The 24,033-nt window shown below is 38.2% G+C and overlaps 1 protein-coding gene across 2 annotated transcripts in view; it reads left to right on the top strand.

Annotated features, from left to right (window-relative positions):
- The window catches only part of LONP2 (lon peptidase 2, peroxisomal), a 47,829-nt gene extending 23,885 nt beyond the window's left edge, over positions 1 to 23,944 (top strand). For both annotated transcript variants that reach the window (XM_074913678.1, XM_074913677.1), the window contains 5 exons: positions 278 to 408; positions 10,879 to 11,021; positions 18,879 to 19,086; positions 20,397 to 20,587; positions 22,381 to 23,944. In XM_074913678.1, the coding sequence (XP_074769779.1) occupies positions 278 to 408; positions 10,879 to 11,021; positions 18,879 to 19,086; positions 20,397 to 20,587; positions 22,381 to 22,602 (895 nt within the window). In that variant the 3' untranslated portion in view covers positions 22,603 to 23,944. The remainder of the gene's footprint in view (positions 1 to 277; positions 409 to 10,878; positions 11,022 to 18,878; positions 19,087 to 20,396; positions 20,588 to 22,380) is intronic.
- The last annotated feature ends 89 nt before the right edge of the window (positions 23,945 to 24,033 follow it).

The raw sequence follows: 24,033 nt of genomic DNA, 5'->3' as shown, positions 1-24,033 counted from the left end.
GAGCATTGTTTAGTATTTCATTAAGGTTTGAGAGCAGGTGTTAGTCACATCTTCTCGCTCAGTAGTTTGTCTTCTTTACAATTTTATCAGCAAATCACAATTATTTTGATAAAAGCCCTTGACATTTTTTCCTATTTATTAGAGTAGCCCAAGGTCTCACTGCCTTTCCTGTCTTCTTTTATTTGAATGCATTTTTTGAAAAGAAATTGTGTTTACATTCAAAAGAAATCTCTCTTACAAAGAATATCTACCAGTAAAACAATTATCTCTACACTAGGTACACTAGAGAGGCAGGAGTCCGTTCTCTGGATCGGAAGCTGGGAGCTATTTGCAGAGCAGTGGCAGTGAAAGTAGCAGAAGGACAGCACAAAGAAACAAAGCCAGATCGTGCTGAAGTGGGTGAAGAAGGTGTGTATCTTGTGCATGTTTTATTAAAAAGGAAACTTCTAACGTAGTTACTGGGAAGTTGATTTATCAGCCTTTTCTCCTTTTTTTATGCTTCTTTAAGGGCTCTTGTTTTTAAAAGCTTTGCAAATAGAGTGGCATACTTATTATGCATAGTTCAAGTAGTGCTGAATTATGGCTTGGGACATAAGTAGAGTAATTTCAGCCTGCCAGCTTGGTAATTGAGAAATAGAATGGATCTGTTTCATATCTCAGGTATGCAGTTATGGTTTATGTATGTTTTTATGTCTTCCTAGGCTTTTTCACGCAAATCTTTCACTTTCTTTTTCTTTAATAAAAGACTAAGAATGGCTTTAGTTAATGTATTTAAAGAGGTTCTTTAACTGCTATGCATGCTCTACCAGCTCAGAACTCAATCCAGTTATTTTGTTTTACTCTAAAATAAACGTCTGCTTGAAGAGCTTTGAAATTAGAAAGGTTTAGGGGCTCTTTTTATGTGCCTTTTAAGACTGCACTTACTCTAAGTTTCTTGGAGCTTTGGTAACTTGTCAACTTCAGGAAGTCTGTTCTTGTTTCCCATGTATACAGACAATAGTGATTTATCAATACCAGTCACTCAACAGGCTGGATGAAGGCTAAACGTAACAGCAAACACCAAAGATAGTCAGATAACCACTTCATTAGTAAAGATGGACCTCTTTCTAGTCTTGAAATAGGAGGAGGGAAGAAGGAAGTCCGCCCATAATCCAGTCCATGTGCAACATGTAACTGGTGATTGCTCCCTTCTTCATCCCTGAATTAATGTTCTCTTTAATAAAAATGAACATCCATACTGTGTTTGGTGAAACATACCACACAGAGCATAGTTGCTTTTGCTTTTATTCCAGCGAGTTGCTGATGGAGGATCTCTCAGTACACAGCAGTTTTCTGTTGAAGGATTTGGAGTTCTCTCTGCAGCTCTAGCTGTGTCTGTAGGAGCCCTCAGCTCAAGGTAGATGAAAAATGTAAAAGGATGGAATCTGAACCTGAAGTTGAACTTCTAAAATGTGTATAGTTCTTAGTCTCAATAAAATCTAGCAAGCAGAGTGTTGGGTGTTTTGTTTGTTTGTTTTTTAAAGACTGCAGTAAGTCCAGTTGACGCTTTCTGACAAGAAATACTGTCAGTCTGTCAGAGACCAGCTGTGTGCCAGAGGATGCCGGAAAGCAAAAACTGCGTTAATGACTGCTTACTTTTGCTCCAGAATACTCACAAACTTAAAATACTAAACAGACCCCTGTTGGTTTGATGTTGTGAAAGATTTCACAGTTTAGCCGATGTGAAAAAAACCTTTAAGTTTTAACATTTGTACACCTAGAATAGTTCTGTACTGGTTCGGAGGAGGACAAGTAAGAAGACTCGTTACCTGTTCCTTTAAAATAAGCTTACAAGTCTGAATGGTGCCCCCTCACTTTCAGAGAGTAAATCCTGTGGAGAGGAAATATAACCAATATTTGTGCAAACAGTGGTATTAGAGTGTATAAAGAAGAGTTTTACCCATACTAAAAACTTTTGGAATTTGTCTCTGGTAAGCTGTTTGTTGACAGTCTTTCAGCTTTACCTTGCATTTTTTACTAACTCAGTATTTCCTTTCTGAAAACTAAATCTTCTTTTACTTTGGTGAGTTTTCGAAGATCATCATAATGTCTGTGGAAACTGTAATATCAGAAGACTGAATCTGGTCTACCAATCAGTGTTTGCTTAAGCGGATTCAGCCTAGTTTTCTCTGAATGTTTGGGCTTAAAGAAAGTGAACTCTTACAGTAGGACTGGCTGTGCATGAGTGAATGACTGTGCAGTTTAAATTGTCCCATCTACATTAATGCCAAGAGCTTTTAAGACATATATGTTAATGCTTTCCATTTACACTGGGTGCATCTTGTCTACCTTCTCTCCTCTGTGCTGGATTTTTCTGAAGTCAGACACTGATTTTGTCAATACTTCTGTGATACCTGAACTTGGTCTTGAACCAGAATGCTGAGCCTTTGGGCTGTGGTGGCCAGGCTTACTACCATCTAGCAGTATCAGGCATCTTTGTTACTGTTTGATAGTAATTTTGACAAGTCAAATTTTTAAAGTACTACTTTGCACTGAAGGGTAGTTGTATCTAAAATGGGCTTAAAAGGTCTAATGTGATCGCTGAATAAAAAAACCTGTCATTCTGCTCTTCAAGCCTTCTGATAAAGTAAATGAAAAGGAGGTTCAGAACATAACTCCTGATACTGTAAGAAAAAACATTTTACTATTAAAGCAAAGAACAAAAAGAAACTGTATTAGACATCTCAGTCTAGTGGAAGAGGTATTTACAATGTTAAAATTAGCACTGGACTTGCAACTTAGGTATTTACACTGTTAAAATTATACACTGTTAAAATTAGTACTGGACTTGCAACTTACCAAAGCTAAGTGAAAACAGCAAGTGCTTCAAAAGAGGTCAAACTGCTAGCATTTTTGGTTGATACACAATTTGGAATAAGCCCAGAAGAAGAGAGCTGTGAAGAGTTGCCTTTGTACTTTTGGAACTGAAACTGTTCACAAGAAAAGGCTGTATTAATAAAAGGGAGTCCAAGGGACAGGTGGGACAGGTGGCTCTATGGTTAAACTTCGGTATTACAAAGACATATATAGAGTGGTGCAGTCTGCAAAATGTGTTCTATTTTGTACTAATAATGTGCTTATACCCTGCTGTATTTTTAGCAGAATATGTCACTTGTTGGGAGTCTATGAGAGTAGAACACTTTTTTAAAAAATGTTTTTGTTTAGTTTTCGTTCAGTCTGTTGGAAACAACCAAGTATTTAAAACAAAACTTGGAAATATCCCCAAATACTTGCAAGTTGATGCAAATAATGGGATTTGTAGCCCAAATTTATTTCTTTGGATTTTTTTTTTTCCTGTTGCTTAATGGATATTTATGTATGCAGTTATGCATAGTGATGATGAATTTTTATTTCATATAATGAATGACTCTGGAAGAATAGTTAATCAGCTTGTCGATTAATAGTTTCATTTAGTATGATTTCTTGATTATTTTTTTTCTTTGTATAAAAAGACCTATAATTCATGTTTGCTTTACACATTTGTCAGTTACCAGTGTGGGATTGAGGCTCTACAGTTAGTGCATTCATATGTCATGAGCTGTGAATACGAGAGAGCAAGCTACAGACTTGCCTTGTAGATTCTAACTTGCTAAAGCATAATTTGTATATGATTTGTAGCGTATCAGAATAGTAACATGGTGCCTATTGTGTTTATTCAACTGAGTGCCTTCTGACTTATGGGTTTGTGATAAAAGCTGCAAGACATTAGGTGGTAGAACCACGAAATTTCCATCATTATATTGATTAAATCAGATTATTCAATCAGAGTGGAGCATCTGTTTTCAAGGCTTTGTAAACACTGGGCTTTTGACACTGTTTGATAGTAGGCTCTAAAAATGGAGGATACCTGCCATAGCAGAACTGATGCTAGGAGATATGCTGTCAAGCTGTGTTTAGCACTTTCCAGAAATGCATGACTGAAATACACTGGCAGCTTTGTATTGCCTTCCTCGCTCCTTTGACTCTTGAGCTTTATGATGAAGTTGGCAAGTGGAGGAGTGTTAGTTTGCGTCAGTCGTTGACTTTGCACAGTGAACTTCAGCAAAAGCAAATGGAGTCATTTTTCAGTCCTCTCCGGGGAGTCATCCTTGTGTACAGTAACACTGTGATATTTTACTGAAACACTATCTAAGATTTATGAGACACTCATCTAGTCTTTGACACTAGAAGAAATTCTAGGAGTCTCAAAAATATGTGAAACTCTCCTTCCTATTTTAGTGCAACTGCCTTGAGAATACAATACAGCAACTGTGCACTAAGGCATCATCATATCATGATACAACAGTTGAAACCCAGAGTGAAAAATGATTTTTCTAATTTGGAATTGAAATGAGGTTTAGGACAGGTGTTATTTAATAACTGAAAGTGACTAAATGAGGATTCTATCTATGTGGAAACCGAGGCTTTGAAAATATTTCAATATTTTCATAACCCAGTAATACAATACTCTTTGTTGTATTCCTTGTGGATGAAACAACACTTGGTTTTGCGTTTAAGTGCAGATTTGACTGTGGTCAATGTGAACTGAAACATGTAGTCTTTACTTTCCCTTCCTCAACTTGAGCATAATGTATTTTATTCACAAAAAATTATTATGCATGACTGTGGGGGAGTGGTTCTTGGTTTTTAGTATGTATATAAGGGCCTTAATGCAGCTGGGCTAACATCACTGCTCCTGCAAAAAGTGACTTGTTCTATGTTCTAGCCAAAACTCAGCACTTCCAAGAGCACAGGATCTCCCATAGCACTGGGAAATGAGTTTATGAAATCTGATCAGCCTAAATCCCACAGTGGTATGACTATAGGCACTCAAGTTTGAGCTCAGCTGTGCCAGCGTTAGTATACTTGTCAGATCTGCAGACTGTGATATGTGGTTCTTTCTAAAAATTGCTTGGAATGTCTTTTCTGTTTTAGGCCAAAGAGGCATAAATGTTATGAAAAGTTGGGTTTATATACAAACTATTTTTTTAACCATGTTAATTTATCTAAATATGCCTGCACGAAAACCTCAAATTCAAGTGCTTCAAGTACACATTTTTATTCTAGATCAGAATTGATGGAATGTAATTATTTTGTGAAAAGATACATTTTCTCTTCCTGTGGGGGAAAATGCACATAGCATTCAATTTAAGTATACAAATAAGTGTTAAGTAGGATTGGGGTCCCAGGAAGGAGTTCCTTTTCAAAAGAAAATATTTTGGAAGTAACACTTCCCAAGTATGTAGTGTATCAGATTTAATAAATTAGACAATGGAAAGTTGCTTTTAAGATGTAGTTTCATGTTATGCCTAGCATTCAACGTGTCAACAAAGGCAATCCCACCCTTCTCTGCCTAAATGTGTTTTTGTGGAGTTTGTTTGTTTGGAGGGGCTAAAAGAATTCTGGGCCTGTCTGTCATATGCTGAAGCATCTCCTAGTAAATCAGCTGAGAAAAAAACCCATGCTATTTTCCATTTAATTGCCCACAACCCTAAAACCTTTTCTTTCATACTTATATTCTTTCTTATACCTCTTCATAGCAATTCAGAAAATCAAAAAATGTTATGTTAAAAGCTGTTTAAAAAATTTAGGTTTCTATTATATTCTTATATCTTGGCCAGTAAATTTGGCTGGAAATTTTTGGGTTTAAGACTTAGGTATTACTAGTGCTTAGTTTAAATATGTTTTATGAGGAGCTGAGAAATTGCTACATGTTGAGGAAGTTTTAGGCTCTTCTATTCACTCATTTCCATTATATGTCTAGAAGAAAGTAGCAGCCTTAAATTCTTAAATCTTTGTCTTTTCACCATGGAATCCATTTTTAGATTAAATCCTGAATTATATAGAGTAGTTCATTGTCAGTATGTTTTCTTAGGAGTCCATTTTCTTACAAATCCAGTATTTACATGCAAGATTTTGTTTTGGTTTTGGAACTTCCAAAGGCAGATTCCTGAGGAACATGTCATGATTTTTGCTGAGTAGCTGCAGATTCTGCTCTAAAAATTTTACAAACATAATCTTTTTTGGCTGATCAGTTGTTTTTTAGATTTGGGGGGGAAGGAGGAGAGGTTTCGTCATTGAGTAGTTGGAGTTTTGTAGTTTTTCCAGTTTTTAAAGGTTAAAACAACTCAGTACCATGCTTCTTTTGTTTAAGCAGTAATGTAATAGTAGATCAGCAGGTGGTTCCTCCAGTGCAGTGTGGAGCTCTATTAAGGGCACTTGCTTGACTTTTTAGCTGATTCCTCCAAATTAACTCAAAATGTAAGATGCTAAAACTGTTGTCCTCACCAAAATTTCTGTTTCTGGAAACTTGAATTTAACTGTCGTTACAGGTAAATGTGTCATTTAACTTGTATTATGGTTTATGACTATTCATCTGGGATAAGTAGGGAACATGTATTTGTCATCATTAATGGAAATCTTAATTACTTGCATCTTTATAGATTGTTCATAGTCAGCACTTCTATAGAGGTGACAAAACATGTTTTTTCCTTTAAAGGAAAAAGTTAGTGTTTGTAATTTATATTTTGGAACATCGCTGGGAAAATTAGATAATGTCAGAATCTAGGTTAATATTTTTAGAAAAAGTCTGGAGTTTGTTATTGTTACAGATTATAAAATAGGGTCTACTAATTAGATTATATAAACTCAATGGAAGTGTTTCTGATTCTTTTAATAGGGCATGTGGCCTCAAAAATTACCTACTGCTTTGTTTACGAGAAGTCTGTCTCCTTCAGCTCTATATGTAGAACTAGGTGAAATAAGAGCAAGCAGAAATGGTAAATTGTGTTTGTTAGGTGGCAAGATCTTGGTATAGAACAAAAGCAGTGTTTTTTAAACTCAGTTTTGTTCTAATATATGGATTGTTGTATCAACTTAGATTTTGAAGATCCATAGTGTTGAAATTTTAGTCTGAGCTGCAAGAATAGCATGCAGTGTTATGTTTCCTAGACTTGCTAGTATTTATGTATTTGAATTTATTATGTACAGAAATAGTAGTCCAACGAAAATATAGAGACATGCTGGAACAACAGGAGAGCCATCTGACTAAGGTAGCATCTACAGCAAAGGAATGGGATTTATGTGTGGAACAATGAGTTGTACTACAGAAAGATTAGTGGCTGTTGGGTAATAACTATTAGATTTGAGTCCTGAATGAATGCTGAGTTGCTGGTGTTATGGTAGTAGTAATGTAGAATGTTTTCCTCGATACTATATGAAGGCATTAGTGAACATTGTGATGCAACAGAATTAACTGTAAAAAGGCCTTTATATATCAGGATTAATAAAAGAATAGTTTGTATCTTGTGAAAGGAGACTTTCTCTCTTCATCCATTCCAAGTATTACTTTCAGAGCACAGAACGCCTTTTATTATATTAAATAGATAGATCAGTGATTTTGTTTAAATTCCTGGATCTTCAATTATTGTGCATGCATTGGTATGCAAAGGAAGACAGTTTCTTGAAAGTAAAAAAGAATTCAAAGAAAGGAAGCAACAGCAGGTAATTTCCCAAAATACGGTGCAGAAGTCTTGAAGCTCAATATACATTCCTGTGTAATACAGACTGTTGCTTTAAATATGTCTTAGGCTTGTGGTTTTGGGTTGGGAAGAAATATCTTCACTATATGTAATGTATGTACAGTGCTTTTTTCTTAATGGAAACCTCAGGGCAGGGAGGCACTGCTATAAGACTGCCACAGAACCTTAGAAACATCTGGATTGTTCAAGTATTTTTCATTTCTCTGATATATGTTTCACTAAAAAATTGCTTAGGGCTCTTGAAAATGATAATGAGCCTTTTGCATCTGGATCAGATTCTGTAGGGAAATGACTCCCTGCTTACATTCTCCTTCTGTGTAGAGTCGCTTAAGTAACTGTTCAATGTAGGCCTAGTACAAATGTTGTTTAAGTTCCTGAGCTTATTCATGCAAAAAAACCAGCTGTGTAGTCTGGTTTAAAACAGTTTTTACTCTTTGATATTTATATGGTCCGATTACAGTTCACTTTTGTACAGAAAACACATTTGCAGAGTTAAAGGACATTTTGAGGAAATTCTATGAAGGAAACAATTGTGTAGGTAAGAAATACAATCATACTATAAATGGAGGAAGGAAGGAGCACACTTTTGAACTCATAACTACTGCTTTAATTATGTAGTGCCTTCCTGATGATGCTTGAGTAAATTGCATTTAAAACTGTCTGGCTAATTGGGTTTTATAGCCCTTCCTGAAAAATATATCACAATTGTAGGTATTTCTGAAAATGCCTAATAATTTGGTCTTTCAGGAATTATTTGCTGCTAGTGGTTATTGGTCAAGACAACTTAGAAATATCTCATCCAATAAAGAAAAGAGCAAAACTCTGTGCTAGTATTTCAAGACAAAAGCCATAGATTAAGTTGTTACACTGAAATTGTTTAAGGTTTTTCCACTGACCAAGGATAGTATATGCTGTGTTCTGAACTAGCTATTGAACAAACCAGGGATGTAAATTTTGTGAATTAAGCAACCTGATGTAGTGAAAGATATCCCTGCCTATGGCAGGGGATCTGGACTAGATGATCTAGGAAGACCCAGGGAACTACAGGTCACTCAGCCTCACCTCTGTGCCTGGCAAGATCATGGAGTGGATCCTCCAGGAAACTGTGCTAGGGCACGTGGGAAATGAGGAGGTGATTGGTGACAGCCACCATGGCTTCACTAAGGGCAAATTGTGACTAATTTGGTGGCCTTCTATGACAGGGCTACAGTGTTGGTAGACAAGAGAAGAGCAATGAATGTCATCTACCTGCACTTGTGCAAAGCTTCTGACGCTGTCCTGCACAACATCCTTGTCTCTAAATTGAAGAGACATGGATGTGACGGATGGAGCACTCGGTGGATAAGGAACTGGCTGGATGGTCACACTCAAAGAGTTGTCGTCAACGCTCGATGTCCAAGTGGAGAGCAGTGACAAGTGCTGTTCCTCAGGGGTCGGTGCTGGGACCGGCGCTGTTTAACCCCTTTCCTGGTGACATGGACAGTGGGATCGAGGCACCCTCAGCAAGTTTGCCAACGACACCAAGCTGTGTGGTGCGGTCGACACGCTGGAGGGAAGGGATGTGACATCCAGAGGGACCTGGACAGGCGTGAGAGGTGGGACCGTGCAAACCTCATGGGGTTCAACAAGGCCAAGTGCAAGGTCCTGCACATGGGTCGGGGCAATCCCCAGCACAAATCCAGGCTGGGCGAGGAGTGGATTGAGAGCAGCCCTGCGGAGAAGGACCTGGGGGTATGAGGGGATGGAAAACTGACTGTGAGGCAGCAATGTGTGCTCACAGCCCAGAAAGCCAACCGTGTCCTGGGCTGCATCCAGAGCAGTGTGGCCAGCAGGGTGAGGGAGGGGATTCTCCCCTTCTAATCCGCTCTCATCAGACCCCCCCTGCAGTGCTGTGTCCAGCTCTGGGGCCCCCAGCATAAGGACATGGACCTGTTGGAGAAGGTCCAGAGGAGGCCACAAAGATGCTCAGGGGCTGGAGCAGCTCCCCTGTGAGGACAGGCTTAGAGAGTTGGGGGTGTTCAGCCCGGAGAAGAGAAGGCTCCGGGGAGACCTTAGAGCGGCCTCCCAGGGCTGAAAGGGGCTGCAGGAAAGGTGGGGAGGGACTCTTGGTCAGGGGGTGTAGGTATAGGATGAGGGGTAATAATTTTTAAACTGAAAGAGGGTAGATTTAGGTTAGATACAAGGAAGAAATTATTCCCTGTGAGGGCGGTGAGACACTGGCAGAGGTTTCCCAGAGCAGCTGTGGCTGCCCCCTCCCTGGCAGGGTTCAAGGCCAGGCTGGACGGGGCTGTGAGCAACCTGGGCTGGTGGAAGGTGTCCCTGCCCAGGGCAGGGGGGTGGAACTAGGAGGATCTTTAAGCTACCTTTCAACTCAAAGCATTCTGTGATTTTATGGTTGAGTAAAGCCATAATAGTCATAAGAGACAAAACCCCACAAAGTGTAATGTCAGAATATGTGCTCCATAGGCTGCACTAAAGGTGGGCTGCACTGTGTTGGGGTAGTAGTTCCATCTGACAGCCTGGAAGGAGGTGGCACACCAGGGCTGGATGAGTTAGGCTTCCCATGGAGCTAGTTTTTGTGTGATCTACATGTAGCCAGTTCTCCTGCACCTGGTCAGCTAGTGTTGAGGGTATGTGTGCGGGGACTGGGGTGTGAAGAGAGGAAGGCAGAGTTACAGAGCAGTAAGTTACACTGTCCTTGTTGGTACTGTGAAATGAGATACTACTGAATGCTATAAGCAATGCAACCATGTGGAAAGCAGTGTATGTAATCTGGTCTACTGTATTGGACAGAACTTTGTTATTAGTGTCAGAAGTTAAGCATTTATGTCCTTGTAGAAAGAGACCACAGAGATCACAGTTGTAAATGTACATAAAGAAACTAGTTGTTTACTGAACTTTCAGTATTTCCATATTCAGCTCTGTATTCTACATTGCACTGCATTAAACATGATTATCTCCTACAAATACTGTTTTTATGCACAAATCTGATAAAAAGTGCAAATTTCTAAATGAACTTGTGTTTTGCTATTTGACCTAGTTTAAAATGCATTCAAGCAAGTGCGTTGTATCTCTGTCAGTGCTCTAGATTTAATATTATCTTTGCTGAACAGTTAGAACATGTTTAGGCTTAATAATTAAATTTGATGCCATATTATCTTTAATTTGACAGGATTTTTGTGAAAGATGGTTTAAGCACACTTTTATGAACTTTCTGAGCGTTTCTTTGAATATTTTATTTTTCTCTGTCATGATTTTTTTTTAATTCCTGTGTCAAGAAAGACTGCTACAAATCTTAAATTAGATTTTTTTCTCTTAGATTGCAAGGAGCATGTCACAGAAGATGCAAAAACAGAATCCATCAGTGACACAGCTGACCTGGCTCTGCCACCTGAAATGCCAATTTTAATTGATTTCCATGCTTTAAAAGATATCCTGGGGCCACCCATGTATGAAATGGAGGTAACATCCTCATTTGTTTCTGCTTGACTGCTGTTTCTGTCTGGTTTGACTAGTTATCTGTTCTACTGCTATTGACTGAGTTTATACAATATTATCTTTTTAAAAAATGTATTAGTAACAGAACTGTGTTTCTTTGTGTTCCACCAAGTGTTTTTTCACCTAAAGAAGCTTTTATTTTTTTTAAATTCAGGGTACATAACATAATGGCATAACTTTCTCTTAGCAAAGATGCCTGCAGCAGTGCTTAAGAATGTGATGGTGTTTTTTCAGTTTATAACAACTTTGCTTTTGTTTGGGGGATGTTTAATGGTCTTGGGAAAAGCCAAAAGTAGAACCCCGGAATCCTGTCTCTGAGGCAGCTGTGTTAAGGACTGTCCCACATACCTTCTTAAAGCCAGTCAGCATTTTTGGGTGTTAAAACCCCTTCAGTTTGCACCAGAAGTTCTCAGACATTCGTTAGATTAATGTGACTCTTAGCTATTAAAAATGTTTTAGGATCAGTCAGGCACCTCCAGCTTCCTAGTACCAGCTGTAGGTATGCTTCCTCAGTAGATATATTCCAGAATTTTTTCTTTCCTCGATCTGTACTTTGCTACATTCTATGAAAATGAAATCTATTAAAGTAGTTTGTTAATTTGGGATTCTCTTTTCACCATTTACATTGCAGTTATTCTCTGCATTACTTCAGGTCCAGGTGAACTGACTGAGTGTAAGTAGTATATATAACACTATGACAGGAAACCAGTTGCTGATGGAATGATAAATTTTTCTGTCTTTATCCAGGAGAAAAGATCAGTAAACCAGTAAGTTATGGAGAAAATAGAAATGAAGGTAAAACTTCCAGAAGAGAGAAAATTCAAACTTTTAAGAACTTTCCTGTGATAATTCTTGTCTCCTAGAGAGCCAGACTCCAGTGGGATCTGGAGGAGGGCAAAAAGGGGACAAGATATGCAGGAGAAAATGAGTGATTGAGAAGGATTGAGTCAGTTTTAGACCTGAACTGAGGTTTTTTGATATGAAGATTTTGGAGTGGAAGAGATTCTTAATGAAGAGACAGAAATGAGGAAACAAGTTTAAAGAAGATAGCACTATTGATTGTGTTAGCAGATGATGATGGTAGCATTGGAAGCTGGGAGGAATGAGAGTCAAGGAAGATCGAGTGATAATAAACCAGTACTTTATGACTCTTTTGGTTGAGTTTTTTCACACTGGTCATTTATATTCGGATTTATTTCTTTTTAGTTTCAGAAATTAGAAGAGATTGCTCTTTAGGCAGATTACTTCAGTGTAAGCAACTTCCTTTCTTTTCATCCCTCAGAAGCCACTATACCCAATAATAAAATCACACAAGACAGTTCAAGGCCATTTTAATTAAGAAGGTAGTGTGGATGTACTTTAGCTTGATTTGGAATGGCTGTAGCCAACAGACCATTTGTAATACTCCCATGGAAATTTATACTAGTCTGTATCTTTTTCACACTACCTGACTTTTAGAAACAATTACTGAAAAGTAGCATGTGGATTTTTTTCAGAGAAATAACATTCTATCTGAATTTTAATTTTGAAGCATGTTATATACTTCAGACATCTGGTCTTTGGAGCTAAAGTGCTGCAGGATCATTTGGCTTTTTAGTGCTTCATGTGCAGATGCACATAAAGCCATTGTAGTAAATTGAACTTAATATTCAAGCCAGTACTCTGATTTCTACAACTGGTGTTCATTAATTTCATAAAGGTGATAAAGAAAAAAAAAGAATTTTGTAAATTTATACAAAAGTTCTGGTCTGTACTCCTAGTTCCCAGTCAAGAGTAGAATTAATTCAAATAAGTATGAACTTACCACGCTTTTAAAAAATTAGATTGTAGGCCAAGAAATGTGCTAATATATGTCTTTCTTTAGATGTTCTGCCCAGTTCTGAACTTCTGGAGTTGCTTATTAATTTAAATTTGGTAGCGTGGTTGTGTTGGCAAATAATTTCTGCTATTTTGTCCTTTTTCTACAGGAGTTAGTAGTGCAACTAAAATTTTTAAAGTGTGGTTCTTAATTCCGAGTATACAAGTACACAAGTGCTGGGCTGAGATTTTTTTTTTTTGCAGGAACAGTTGCCATGAATATGCATATAAGCATGTCATGGATCTGCTGGCCTGTAGAAGCTGAAATAAAACTGACTGAAGCTTTTGACCTGTGTATCGAAGGTTTTTTAAACATTTCCATATTTAGCTCACAAATTAAGTAGTGCATAAATAGAACAGCATCAATTCCCTGAGCAGCTCAGGATTTATTTATTAATGAGTAAATACTTTTCAGTACACATTTTATTATTTTTTTCAATAGAAATTGCTCAGCCACGTAACTCCTGTTTAATTAATTTTCCCAAGTAACCTATTACTCCATTGAATTTTCTCAAGCGCCCCCAAGATTCTTTCAAAGGAAGAGTATAGCTCCTGCCTCAATGACAGGTGTTTCAAATTGGCTACTGGTGTGTTTTCTGGTTTTGGAGTCTGCAGTGTGTCTCTCATTTCTAGATCTAGCCTTTAAAGTTTCACCTTTGACCTGCATTTTGCCATTTATAATTACTTGAAATAAAGATACAATGGAGGCAGCCACCGTGTCAGTACTTGGATGAGACTGAGCAAATAGAACTGAAAACATGACATGACTTAATTGATCTGTTGCCCTTCAGGGAATACCTTAAAGTAAGTCATTCATCTTTCACTGTTTCAGTGCATTGCTTGTTTATTGTCTGCAGAGGTCTCCCAGCAGAAAGGCATGACAGAATGCTCAGCACATACTTGTACAATTAATTTATTTATCACAAATAAATAATCTTATGTGTCACCCTGCAGAACAAATGTTGGAATAAATCACACAGTAAGGCTTTGGAAGAATAATCTCGACAGCACTTGTAAAAGATTTAATGGAATGTTTCAGCACAGCACACTTTTGGGAAAAAGGGTTTGTAACGTATCCAGTGTTTATAATGAAGTATTTCTCTTTTGACCTGGATTTTAGCTGTCTGTCTGTCTGTCTGTCTGTCTTTCTGTCTGTCTTTCTGTCTGTCTTTCTGTCTGTCTTTCTGTCTGTCTTTCTGTCTGTCTTTCTGTCTGTCTTTCTGTCTGTCTTTCTGTCTGTCTTTCTGTCTGTCTTTCTGTCTGTCTTTCTGTCTGTCTTTCTGTCTGTCTTTCTGTCTGTCTTTCTGTCTGTCTTTCTGTCTGTCTTTCTGTCTGTCTTTCTGTCTGTCTTTCTGTCTGTCTTTCTGTCTGTCTTTCTGTCTGTCTTTCTGTCTGTCTGTCTGTCTGTCTGTCTGTCTGTCTGTCTGTCTGTCTGTCTGTCTTCTCTTAATTCTGCTCAGTTAACAAAACGTTGTTGGCACCACAGGAAGGCCTGTCAGAATTATCCTGTATATTATGTATCCTCATAATGTGAGTGAAGTTGAAGTGACAGAAGCTCTAGGTCAGTGAAATTACCTATTCTAAGAAATGGAAGTGTAGAGGCCATGAAAGAATAGGTCTGTTTCACGGGACCCACACAATTCTAATTAAGGAACAAATTAGATTATCTTTTAGAAGCAAAGCCTGTACAAAGCACAGGTTTAGATAGGTATTTTTATCTAAGAAAGATCAGTCTTGTGGTGATATTTCTGGGAAATCCTCCTCCCTTAAAGGGAAGCTGCTGTTACATACTTTGTCTGCAGTGCCTTGCTAGGGAATGAATCAGAAGAGTAGACTAGAAGAAAGGTTTGTACAGTCAGGCTGGGAGAACCTAAGGAAGGATAACAAAAATACTAAAGGCTACCAAGTAACTCTAGAGTGGGTCTCATCTTCCCATTATGAATCAATGACTTAATAGCTTTTTGTCAATTATGCTGATTTACAGAGTAACTCCAGAACTGCAGACTTGCAGATGATGTCTCTTTTCCTTTATCTTGGAATAACCTTTAGTATTTTAAAATAAAAGACTGCACTAAATGTTAAGACTTTAATTCTGCAGTGGCCAGGGAGCTAAAATGTATCTGACAATATATTCGTCTACTCAGATTACAGGTAAATTTTGACTGAGTCAGGCCCATCTACAAAAATTTTCAAAAACCAAGACTGTTTGTGTAGGTCAGTGACCTCTTCCATCATCTGACAGATATAACCAGTTATCAGCTGATTCTAATGGTCATTTTAAATTGAAGTTGTTTAAAAAGTATAAATAACAATTTTAAAAATTTAAATTCCTCTCACTTTTTGTGAGAAGTTGTTACTCAGAGCTGCCAGGAGTGATTGAGTTTTGTGGAACTCACTGTAAGTTTTCATAGGTATGTTTAATGTAAGTACATTAATTTTCCTCTAAGTATTGTATGGTTGTACGGGGTTTTGTGTATGTCTGTGTTTTTAGGGATTTTCAAGGGTATTTTCTGAAGACAGTTACCAAAGCTGCCAGGGCGTTTTCTATACATATGACTGTCAACGTGCATCAGTTCACGTTCAGGTGAGGAGGTTGCAGTAGAGGTAGTACAGTCTCTACTAGTACAGCAAGAGAAGTCGCCAACCTCTGAGTCTACCAGTTAGTGCAAAGAATGATGAGTGAAAGGTGATTAACACTTACTACACACCTAGTTTCAGATCTCAACTTATTTGTGAAAGTATGAGGTACCTATCTGAGGACAGAGGAAGGAGTTTGTACTGAGGTAAGACAAATGATGAGTCTTTAGAACCATTTGTTTTTTGATCTTGAGTCATGTTCACTATTTTCTGCCCCTGAGCTCTCAAACAGTGGAATTAGTCTGAAAACTTGTTTGAATTGATATACAGTTAGAACCAGTCCAAAAAAAGGAAAACACAAACCCCCAAACCAATAAACCTTTTTGATCGCTACTTTTGTTCATTACACCTGAAATGTTTGAAGACCTGATAGGTTGACAACACACATGATTGTGTGTAAAGGAGAACGCTTCAATATTGTTGAATTTCAGTGTAAGCAGGATGAAATGATTTTTTAACCTGAGTTAATAAGAAATTACTAAGCTAATCAGTGAGTGTAAATAATAAAATACAGGGAATGGATATAGAAATGTTAACAAAAATTGAAATATTTGATGAGGTATTTTGATACCATGAAAGTGAAACACTCTATTATGTACAGTTTCCTTAAGTGCTAGAAAAAGACACAGCCATTCTAGCTAAATCATTCTAAGAAGAGTAAATGGAGTGATATATGGAGGTAACTGAGAGCCCCAAGAGAACCGAGGGGCTGTGTGGCTTCCTTTGCCATAGTGTGAGATGTCTAGTTACCAACTTACCTGGTTGTCAGCTAGATCCAGGAGTGTAACACCATCCCTGCTGGCCTCTGCTGCTTGTCTCTTCTGACAGCTGGAGTCAAGTTTGCACCAGTCCTGTGTCAGCACAGCTCTGCTGTAGTCAGGGTTGGGGCTGCTTGCACTGTGCTTCCATGGTGTGCTAATTTCCCTCAAACCAAGAAACAGTGATCCTGAGCAAGGGTCACATTTCAAATCTTAGTCATCAAACTTAGAAGACAGCATTTGATAGTTGAGTATAGCATTTGGCAAAGCATGTAATACAAAACCAGAAATTACAACAAGAAGCATGTTATGTATGTTATTTCATTTTATAAGACTTTAAATGCTTTATTTCTTTGCTTCACCAATTCTCTTGCATGAGCAAAGTTGTTCTTGTCATATATCTGAGTTGTCTACGACTACTAGTACAACTTATGTTGAGCTTTTTTTTTTAAAAAAATGTGCATCTCTTTGGCTAGTAACCAGAGGTACCAGCTGTAGAGTGAATAGTTGATCACTTATTGCATAAAGGAAGTTGTTTTCTATTTGTGAAACAAAGAGAAAACTTAGCGTAAGTTTTATGATCTTGATTTTTATTCTGTGTTCAGAATGGGGATGGATTTCAGCCTAATACTCAAGTGTTTACCTTTGGCTCCTATTTAGAAAGAATTCTGGTTCTTACAATCTCATGGTAGGCCATATTGTTCTGCTTAGGTAATCCACTGCTGTTCTTTGATTTACAAAACTTCGGGCCTGTATACTTCTTGGGGACTTGCAGAAGCATTTCTAGTGGGCTTAGGCGTTTTAGTAAGGGACTAGAATACTTAACAAATAACTATCTCTGGAGCTCACAAATCAAAGTACTGCTAATACAGCCAGCTCACAGCAGGGCCGTACAAGTATTTCTGCCTCTGGACCAAAGGTACACGGCTGCACGGGCTTCTATGCAGATTTCTCTGATCTTGCAGCTGGGCTGATGGTTAAAAGCAAATCAACTTTGTGTATACAGAGCTTTGCCTTTTCAGTGTCTGCAAAGTCTGATTAGTTTACTTCTTTGCTAACTCTTGTAAGATTATGGTAAGCTGTGCAGTGCAATAGGACTTGATGCTAGAGAAAAAAGCCTGGTCTCTCGCTCTGGATTTGTAAGTAGTATAAAATGGAATGTTAAACATGCTTAGAAGGGACAAAAATGTTTGAGAAATTTTAATGTAACTAGAAATGCAGATTTCAAAATTGGAATTTTTTTATTATTTTGTGAGGCTCCTTTGACTTTTATCCAAGAAATGAAACATTTCTTTAAATTCTGTAAACAATTTAATGAAGAATTCGTCCCTTTCGGGAATGAATCAAATCAACTTTCAATTCTGCATTTCAGTAAGAGACAAAATTATTTTAAAATGGGCCTATCATTTTATTTTACAAAGGAGTATTTGTCTTTTGCTCCAGTCACTGCCTGACACAGTAAAAATTCATCCAGTTTCTTTTCTTCCTTTTAATAAATACATAACTTGATAGTTAGATCATGCTGAGTAGCTGTACTTGTGATTACTAATGGGAGTCAGTCAGATTTCCCATCCTCTTTCATATCTAGCCTGCTCGCAGACTTGTGTTTTCATTATTCAAATTCATAAATGTTTACAATGAACAAAATCATTGTGTTGTCTGACAGTAGTTTGGACAATGCAACCACCTTTAAAAAAGCTTTCAGGTAACATTCAGGAGCAAAACTGGCTTTAACAAACAGAGTCAGGGCAAATATACCTCTAGCAGATGGATTAAGTCATAGAACCATAGAATACCAGGTTGGAAGGGACCTCAAGGATCATCTGGTCCACCCTTTCTTGGCAAAAGACAGTCCAACACCCTATCCAGCTGAATCTTAAGTGTCCAATGTTGAGGAATCCACCGCTTCCCTGGGGAGATTATTACAGGGGATCTCCTTGTGAAAAATTTTCTTTATGTCCAGTCAGAATTTCCCCAGGAGTGACTTGTACTCATCTTTTACATGTGACCTTGTAAAAAGGACGTCTCCATCTTCTTTGTAGCCACCATTTAAATACTGGAACATGGTGAGAAGGTCTCCCATGAGCCTTCTTTTCTCAAGGCTGAACAAACCCAGTTCTCCCAGCCTTTCCTCACACAACAGGCTTCCCAGTCCCTTCATCATCTTTATGGCCCTTCTCTGGACCCTCTCCAGCCTGTCCCAGCTTTTCTGTATAGTGTAGTAGCATATAAGCATTCAGGCAGGATTGATTAAATACTTGAAGTCCTTTGAAGGGAAAGATTCTCATTGAACTTTTGGGGTTAGGGAATGTTTCAAGAATGATATACCCAGATGTTTGCCATTGCCGTAAGCTAAGCAGCCACATACAGCTCCTATTCTGTAATAACATTTACACATAAGACAGAATTACTGCTGCATTTAAAAAAAAAAAAAAAAAAGATCAGACACTTGGGCTTAACTTCTGTGTTTTAGTGGGCACAGTTGTTTTGAAGGCAACTATGAAATTGGTTTTGTAATAGTTTTGTTACAACTGTTTTCTGAACTGTTTCCCGTGTTATTTTCCTTCAGGTGTCTGAACGGTTAAGTCAGCCTGGAGTAGCCATAGGCTTGGCTTGGACTCCCTTAGGGGGAGAGATCATGTTTGTAGAAGCCAGTCGCATGGATGGAGAGGGTCAGCTTACTCTGACTGGCCAGCTTGGCGATGTTATGAAGGAGTCGGCGCATCTTGCAATTAGCTGGCTGCGCAGCAATGCGAAGAGATACCAGCTAACCAATGGTAGGTTGGCAAAGAAGGACCGACAGTGCAGAGCCAGATTGTCTGCATCCACTGGCCTCACTGCAGGGGTGCATGTAAAGGAAGCGTTAGTATTGCATGGAAATTAAATATCCCAAAACTCGATATTTTTTTCAATAAATTCAGTAATATTTTTTAGTAACATTGCTGAGTAACAGTGGAAGTTACTCATGCTCATTGTGGAAATGTATTAAGTGTCACCTTAACAGAAAAGAAACAGCAATCAGTGCTACAACGAAGATGAAATCAGCTCTAGAGTTCCTTTTTGTAGTTCTTTTTCCAATTCCTGCCAAGCTGAGGCGTTAGTGCCTGGCCAGCAGGTCAGCCTAGGCAGGAGTTGTCACTGCAGATCCTCCTGCCCTGGCCAGTCCCTGCCTGCAGCAGCCTGGAAGGCTGTGGGCAGCCTCTGGGCCAAGGTGTTGCTGCTCAGCTGGGGCAGATGCTGCCTCTTGCTCAGTTTTACACTCTAGCTGTCCAGCAGTACATCCATGATGGAGATACAGATACTGAGTCCATACTTTTGCTCTAAAGACACTTTTTCTGTTAAAAGTGTTTTTGTAGTCCAAGTTTTAGTATTTTGAGAATTAGCTGCATTTGTATGGCAGCTGTTGGAACTGCAGTGCAATAGGCCTTCAGCCAAGAAACTTTTAACTCTCTTGGGTTTTGTTTGAATCTCCCAAGAGTTCTGGAAATGTGCTTTCTAGTTTAATCAGCTGCTGAATAGTCAAATACTTGTCCAGTATCTGTCATTAGTTATGGAAATTTAGATATGTAAATTGAATTAATGTATGAAATGCTGCTGGCATTAACCACATACACATTTACCTCTCTAATTTACAGTTATGTCCTACAGGTTAAGTAAGGTGAAAAGATGTAAACGAGATTTTGCTTTATAATATTGGTTAATGCTGGGTTTCTGTGGAGTGCAGACTTTCTGGTATGTTCTTTGGAAATTGACATTTATGGTTTGGGGCATAAAAAAACCTTAAAAATTCTATGTAGGAATTCCTTGGTTTCTACATTAATCCCTGCTCTGAATTTCCCAACACATGCAAATACTGAGCCTATTGCTTTTCTTGTTATGGTTTTGTCTAGGAATCTGGACTAGGAAAGCTTGTTGGGTTTTCTTTTTGTTTGTTTTTCTAGGTTCTCTGCAAGATAGTGGTTTTTTTTCAGTCTACTGTTAATAAATAGTGCTAAGACGTTTAGTTGTCTGGTGGGCTTTAGAATAAAGACTGGGAACAAAATGGGTTTAGATTTTTCACATGCAAACCATTCTTTTTTTCCTTAAGCTTCTGGAAGTTTTGATCTCCTTGACAACACTGACATCCATCTGCACTTCCCAGCTGGAGCTGTCACAAAAGATGGACCATCTGCTGGTGTTACCATAGTAACCTGTCTTGCTTCACTCTTCAGTGAGCGGCTGGTGTGTTCAGATGTAGCCATGACAGGAGAAATTACACTAAGAGGCCTTGTTCTTCCAGTAAGCATCACTGGCGAAAAGAGCTAAGTTGTATTAATTCTCCCTATTCTGGATACACAATCTGTTTATAGCCGTTTACAAAGCAAAGTCTCACTGGCTCATTCCTTCACCGCAATCCAGTCTCTGCTGGTGCCGCTGCAAGAGGCTGATGGAAGGCAGCCTGCTGTGGCACTGCACCACTCCTCCCTGCTTCGCTGTTCATGGTAAAGCCAGCCTTGATGCTCTTTTCAGGGAAAGCACATTAAAATGTCTAGTTAGAAAGGAAACCTAGAAATCTTAAAATTCAAGATGGTTCCAAAATATTTATTATTGCAATTTCTAAACGTGCTTCCTCAGTTACGACTATGGAACAATCTCCAGTTGAGAAGTTGTTTCTTAAAGCTCTTGCAGTAATTCCATATAAAGTTACTCTTGAAATGGCATCTATACATGTGGTTTTAGATTCTTCTTAAATTTTGTTCCTTGTATATACTCCAGCTGAATGGTGTTCCTGTAAAGCTTTTTTCAAAGCATGGGGGCAAAGGGAAGTTTTCAAATACAGCTTTAGTTTTAAGTATCAAATGGAGTGTGGCCTAAAGGATTGAGCAGATGTGGGAGTCATCATCTCATAGCAAATGAGGGGACAAAGGAAGGATGCAGTTGGCAAACCAGAGATAACATGGTAAGGCAGAAGGCTGTCTGAAACAGCACTCTGGTAGCAGTTAGATTGACAAGGTAGCCTGTTGTTCAAGGCTCTAGTGAGAAATAAACATGGCACTAACTCTGATCTGGAACAGGTTTGCTTAGCTTTCTAAATAAACGGCCTTTACAGCACCAGTGACCAGATTTTGCCTACTGTTTAAGATGGATGCAAGAATTAGGTCTCTGTAAATACTAAACCAGGTTTACCTTCTTTCTGAATGTTGTCTAGAGTCCTACTGTTAGTAGTAACTTAATTCATAGGAGCGTTCCCTTAACTGCGTCCGCTGCCCAAAAGGCAAGCGGTGCGTAAGTAGGTAGCGTTGTCGAGACAAGAGTGATCAGCATGAGGACTTACGGTTCACTACTACCTTGTTTGAAAGCAGCCTCAATTTTGCCCTTTGTGCTATTGTACATGGCTCTCTTTTCCTCTAAAGCATCATAAAATTACAAGTTTCTTCTCCAAGATGGTCTTTAAATAGGATTAGAAAAGAGTTCAAGGGGAAGAAGCTACAGCTGTGACTAGAAGAAAAACTAATTTAAACCCCCTCTTTACATCTCATTACAAAAACCACCCAGGTGGCTTACTGAAGTGATGCCTGTTTTTCTAGCACAAAGCCCTCTGCAGTTTTGGAGTGCAGGTTTCCTTTTCCATGCGGTTTCTGTAGTACGTCCGAAGTTATTGTGTGACACTGCATCCTTAAGACTATTTTCCCCCTAAACTTAATACTGCATTTATCTTGAAATACCTTCTGTTCTAAGGATTCAGAAATCCTGCTCTACAGGATTTCAGCATTGCTGTATGAAAAAAGCAAGTTCAGGCCATCTTTCTTAAGAAAAACAATTTCTGAAATGACTCTTACACTACTGTACCTGCATTGCTGGATTTTTTTTTTTCCTCTTACTGTTACAGAAGGGGTGCTGTAGCATTTCAACATACTTCCCTCATTAAGCATATAATGAGCTAAAACTATTGCTGCAGTTTTGCTTTCCTAAATGACTGGGGGAGGGAGAACCTTTCATTAAAATTTAACTCCTGATGTGATTTATTACAATCATTACTTTATTCAATTAGCATCATGGATTTTTTAATATGCATTTCTTCTCCTTATTAGGTTGGGGGAATTAAAGACAAAGTCCTGGCAGCACACCGAGCTGGACTGAAGAGAATTATCATTCCTCGAAGAAATGAAAAAGATCTTGAAGAAATTGCAGTGAATGTACGGCAAGACTTGACTTTTGTTATGGCAAGCTGTCTAGATGAAGTTCTTAATGCAGCTTTTGATGGAGGATTTGCAGTTAAGCCCAGAGTTGAGCGTGTGAATAGTAAACTTTAAGTAGACAGGCTGAGATTACTTCTAGAAGAGATCAGTAGGTATCACCTGTGTATGTATCACGTATAACTATCAGCTGAACTTGATTGTTTAAATGTGGGTCTAAATGCAATCAAAATCAAAATAATCCTTCAGCAGTTAACAACCCCAAACCACATTTTATGGGTATTTGTGGCTTTTCAGCAAAGAATCTTGAAAAAAATGCTCATTTCCTGATAGATTCAAGCATGAGAAAGCTGAAGCTGTTGAGAAAGAATTCCTTAAACATATCTGGCATGGATGTATATAAATCTCAGCAGCCGACTTTTAAATCTTTAAAGAGGACACACCCACAAAGAGGGAATAATATGCAATTCTGTGAGCTATATTTAGAGAACAGAAAATGCAGCACAGCAGAAGAGTCTTAACAAAGATAGGGTTGTTACCAAAAAGCAAACTGATTTAGTGCAAGAGTTTACTTACTTAGGAAATACCATTCAATACCCTAAGGAGCAGTAGCATCAGAGGAAAAATAAGGTTTTTGCAATCTAAAAAATATGCCTACAGGATTTGAACAGCAGCAATATGGTCTAAATTAAGTAAGTAAGTACTTTCTTTCAGCACTCAGCTCTAGTTTGTAGCAAGGTCAATGCAGACATCATTTTTCAAACCTAAACACAGGAAGCAACTCCAGAAGAACCAAAATGTGCCAGTTGTAGGGTAGGAAGGGAGATCGTGCACTAAATTTCACGTATGCACAGTTGCACTTACAGCACAAGAAGCAGGTGGAACATACTTGAAGCCTTTATGAAAAAGCCGGGTAACATTTTGGAGGGTCAACATGCATGTCCTTCCTTCTTACCTGATACAAATCAACTTGATTTGGGGATGCCTACATTTGGAGTTTAGACTATAAAAATTAAATCCATTTAAACAATGCCAAGAAAATACTGGATTATTGAACTGCATTAGGTACTGCATACTGTGAGTAATTTAAGCAAGTCTGTCGGTGTCCCATCTCAGTTTCCTTGAGTTTTTAATTGTTTTATACTAGGGTCAGCCACAAGAGAAAACTCAGTATGTTACATTTGCTTTTTGCTCATTAATTCTGAAACAAACTCAGGTGATTGTGACATGCAAATTGTATCAATGACAAAAGCCTATTATAGAAGCAGCCTATAAATTAAATGTAAGAGTTTGTTTTGCTGTAATTTCCATAGATAGGAAGCTGATTTACCTGGAACATAACAGCACTAATAATAAACTTAGTAGGTATTTCTGCCGTGGATTTACAAAAGATTTTACAACTTTCATGGAAGACTTAATGTAATAAAATGATAAAAATAAAATTCCTTTTGTTTTTCTATTTTAAAATTCTACTCTTAGTCATTCACCAGCTAAGGGCAAGAGGCAACACACACAGTCTCAGAATACTTCCTGCCTTACAAAATACTT

Source organism: Athene noctua, chromosome 9 (genome assembly GCF_965140245.1).
Source record: "Athene noctua chromosome 9, bAthNoc1.hap1.1, whole genome shotgun sequence".
Classification (NCBI taxonomy): domain Eukaryota; kingdom Metazoa; phylum Chordata; class Aves; order Strigiformes; family Strigidae; genus Athene; species Athene noctua.
Note: the sequence above shows the minus strand (reverse complement) of the source record. Positions and strands in the feature narration are given on the sequence as shown.